General features: G+C 58.5%; 1 protein-coding gene across 1 annotated transcript in view; it reads right to left on the bottom strand.

Annotated features, from left to right (window-relative positions):
• Nucleotides 1-186: 186 nt before the first annotated feature.
• BEST1 (bestrophin 1) overlaps nucleotides 187-3,761 on the bottom strand; it is a 5,502-nt gene continuing 1,927 nt past the window's right edge. The window contains 6 exon segments of the mRNA XM_015569814.1: nucleotides 187-421; nucleotides 424-666; nucleotides 793-887; nucleotides 890-932; nucleotides 2,327-2,478; nucleotides 2,766-2,899. Coding sequence (XP_015425300.1) covers nucleotides 187-421; nucleotides 424-666; nucleotides 793-887; nucleotides 890-932; nucleotides 2,327-2,478; nucleotides 2,766-2,899 — 902 coding nt within the window.

Raw genomic sequence — 3,761 nt, 5'->3', positions numbered from 1 at the left:
GCTCTGCCCTGTGGGATTGTGTGTCTCCCACGCTGTTGAAGGTGAGCCGGACCAGGGATAACATCTCCCAACGAAGCCTGGCCTGGTAGCCCCTCCCAGCATTCCCGTTAGGGCAGCCGCCTCCTCACCGGGGTCGCAGGGACTCCCTCCTGGTGACACCAGAGAACGAAAGTCCCCAACACTTTCCTAGGGCCCCTGCCGAGGTGGCCAAGTGTGCGCCGCAAGCCAGCGCTGGGCCAGGTCCAGCTGGCTCTGCAGTGATGGAGCCCTGCGGAAATCGGAGCAAGAGGAGCTGGGGTGGGGCTGGTTGGGGTAGAGCGCAGACCTGTTTTCCGAGGCCCAGCAGGGGTGGTGGTCTGTGAGTGTCGTGTGTGTGCTGCTTGTCTATTGTGTATGTGGTTCTCGGAGACGGCTCTCGGGGGCGCTGACAGGTGAAACTCGACAGTTTTCCTCTTGCTGTGACACAATTCCGGGGACTCCATCGAGGCCCCTGCACACTCTGGGAGCAGCTCCAAACTCCTCCTGGTCCCTCGCATCACAGGCTGCGGGCTCTGGTCTTTGACAGTGTTGTCGACGCCTGGGAGACTGGGGGGTGCTGAGGGTCCTGGTGGGAACACCGTGGGGGTGGAGCTGAGTGGCATCTGGGGGGCACTGTGGTAGCCCGACCTCTCATACAGCGCCGCGGACTTAAAGGCCTCCTCCCCCCTCACCTTCCAGGCCTCGCTGTCTTGCAGTCCCCGGGGCGCTTCCTGGCACCCCTGAGGTGCTCGGGCTGGCCCTCAGGGAGGAGGCATTAGCTTGGTCTTCGAGCTTGTCCTGCTGGGGTGGTGGTGGGCCTGCAGCCCCAGGGGGCGGCCGAGGATGCCAGGGTGCATGCCCGCCCCCCTCCCTCCCCCTGGCTGGGCTGGAACTCCGTCTCTTCCTTGTGCAGACTGGGAAGAAGCAAGAGGCTGAGAGTTGAGTAGGGGGGACAGAGGGACCAAACCGACCTGATTTCTCCCTCAGCCCCTCTTCTCCCTCCCCCTGGCCCCAGGTCAAGGACACGGTCTTCCTCACAATGCCGACTCACCTCTCCCGGTCCATCCGGTACCTCCTGAGTCATCCTCCCGCCCAGCTCACCCAGCTGCTCTGTGGCTCCTTTTGCCCGTGTTAACACGCAGGCTCCTCGCCTGGCATGTGTGGTTCCGCCTGGGGAGCAGCGTCCCCAAGGAGAGAAGTCGCCCTCGCCCTGTCCAAACCTCCCCAGGCTGCAGGCCCCTCCCTCCAGGGGGCACAGTGACCTCTGTCCTGTCCCTTCCGCGCATCCAGGACCTGCGCGTGTATCCAGTGTCACTGAAGTGTGTGTCCCCGGGAGGTCAGGCCCATGCATCACTTTCTGCTCCTCCCCCTGCGTCTCCACAGCCTTCGGTTGCTGAGTACAGATCGGGCAGAGCTCGAAGGCCACCTCCGGAAATGTTTGGACCACCTTTCCAAGCCTGGTTCACGCCACGGGGAGACGCCAGCTAATTCTAGTTTCAGACTAATAGGATATTGTGTTCTTAAAAGAGCAGGAAGAAAGCAGCTTAACACTGTGGGGGAAACCTTGATAGGCACGCACCGGAGTCCTCCTCACGCTCATCCTCCAGAGAGAGCTGTCTGGGCGCCCCTCAGCCCACGGACTCCCAGCAGCAGCTCCAAAGGGATTCTGACCACACCAGGGAAACGGCACCCACGTGGGCGTCCCGAGGCCTTTCCTCTGTAGCACAGAGTCTACCCAGAAGGTCCCAGTGAGGACCCAGCCTCCTGCTGGGGCGTGCCTGCCCCCCGCCCCCGTTTCAGGGACACCCCATCCCACCACCGCCCCTCCAAACGCTCCGGCTTATCAGAAGACAGTTCCGGACCAGCGCCAGGAGCCAGCCCCTGACACCCCAACAGGATCACTGACCGCTGGCTGCCCTCGAGTAAGCCCCTTCTCTCTCTGGGCCTCAGGGTCCCTCTCTGGACACAGGGGGCTTAGACTGGAGGTCCCCAAGAGCCCTGAAGCGGGACAGGAAAGAGGGAAAGGTGGGAGGTGAACCAGACATACCCGGGCCACATGTGCCGCCTGCTGGCCGTGTGACGGTGGGCTCGGCAACTACTTAACCTCGCTGAACCTAGAATTAGCCGTCTGAAAGCTGGAGCTAACAAAGCAAGGTTATGGGGGAGGAAACCACAGTTACTGTGTGTAAAGGGCTTAGTGCAGTGCCTGGTACTCAGCACCCAGTGTGCACTAACTAGGTGCTCTGTGCCAAGCAGGCCCCTGCCATGGGTTTTCTCTCTACCAAGGTGGTTCCCTGGCACTGCCCACCTGACATTGAAGGTGGAGCCAAAAAAGGAGGGTCGGCGAGACTGGGCAGAAGCGGCCGTGTTGGGGGGCTGTGGCTCCGGATCGTTCCAGGACAGGCCCCGCTCCACTGCGGGCAGGTCCTGGTGCATCTCGTCCACGGCCAGCAGGGACGCCTGGCCGTCGGAGACAGAAGCAGGAGTCCCACAGGAGATCAGCCAAGCAAGACCATGAACTTGCCAGGTGACCGGGAGAGGCCACTTCCATGTCTCTGGGCCTCAGTTTCCCTAGTTGCGAAATGGAGAGACTGGCACCCACCTGAAGCTGCAGAAATTGGGGTGAGAATCCTGGGAGGGGAGGGGAGGCCATTCAGTGTCAGGCCCCTCGACAGAATTTCAGGGTCCCGGTCCCTGGGTCCCGTTTGGGGAAAGCTCATAGGACGGGCTCCCTCCCTCCCCCATACCTGCAAGCTCCTGGCCACAATCCAGTTGGTCTCAAAGTCATCTTCTCCAAGCGGGCTGGTGAGCTGCTCTGCCACCTTGGGGACAGGTGAGGCTCTGGGAATCCCCCTGCAGCCTTGCAGCCTGGCTCCCCGCTCTTAACCCTCAGCTCCTGGCACTCTCCCAGGACCCCCTCCGGCCTGACCTCTGTCTCCAAAGCCACTGTGTGCAGGCTCCCGCCACCCACACAGGGCGGTCCTCACACACACGGGCCCCTTCCGACTGCCCGGAGCCAGGCAGGTATAATCTATTCATTTGTTCAGTTACTCATTCAATTTTCAAACATGTATTTATTCACGGCTTTCAGATGCAACAGACATGTATGCTGAGGCTGCGCTGAATTAAAGGGTCGGCCAGGCGGCAGACTCCCCAAGCCCTGCAGTGGGGGTGAGTGCAGTGCGCTAAGGCAGGCAGGTCAGACTCGCGGCCCACAAACGAATGTTTTTGCGGCCCAGCCAATAACCGGTATGTCAGAAACGTTTCAGTAAAAAGTTCATGACTTAACTTTACAATATCCTGTCATACATCATTATCAATAACCGACTACAACGTTCGCTAATGACTGATGACTATCATCGTGTTGCATTCATTTTCCTGACGCGCCTTACGCACAGGTGCACCATTTCTCTCCACTAATACTAGCAGCGAATATTTCAGCAGCTGATGGCCACCTCATTAGTCTTGTACTGACTTGTTTGGTGTGCACACAGGAAATATTTTGCTTTTGGAGAACAAGAAAAATAGGTTTATTTGCATGACGCTTATTAATTTGTGCAGTTATTCAGTGTCTGGTAAGGTAATGTTCAAGAAAAAGTATTACTTTTTATTAAAATGTTCTATTATTTTGTTAATGATTACTTATTTCACATACACTTACACCTTGTGTATTTGGCCCGTGTGAGCCTTTGAGTCTGACCTGCTGGCACTAAGGCGTCAAGGAATATCCTGCAAGCTGCAGG

The sequence above is a fragment of the Myotis davidii genome, unplaced genomic scaffold (genome assembly GCF_000327345.1).
Source record: "Myotis davidii unplaced genomic scaffold, ASM32734v1 scaffold826, whole genome shotgun sequence".
NCBI classification, from domain to species: domain Eukaryota; kingdom Metazoa; phylum Chordata; class Mammalia; order Chiroptera; family Vespertilionidae; genus Myotis; species Myotis davidii.
The sequence above is the reverse complement of the archived record's forward strand: the minus strand, read 5'-3'. Positions and strand labels throughout refer to the sequence as shown.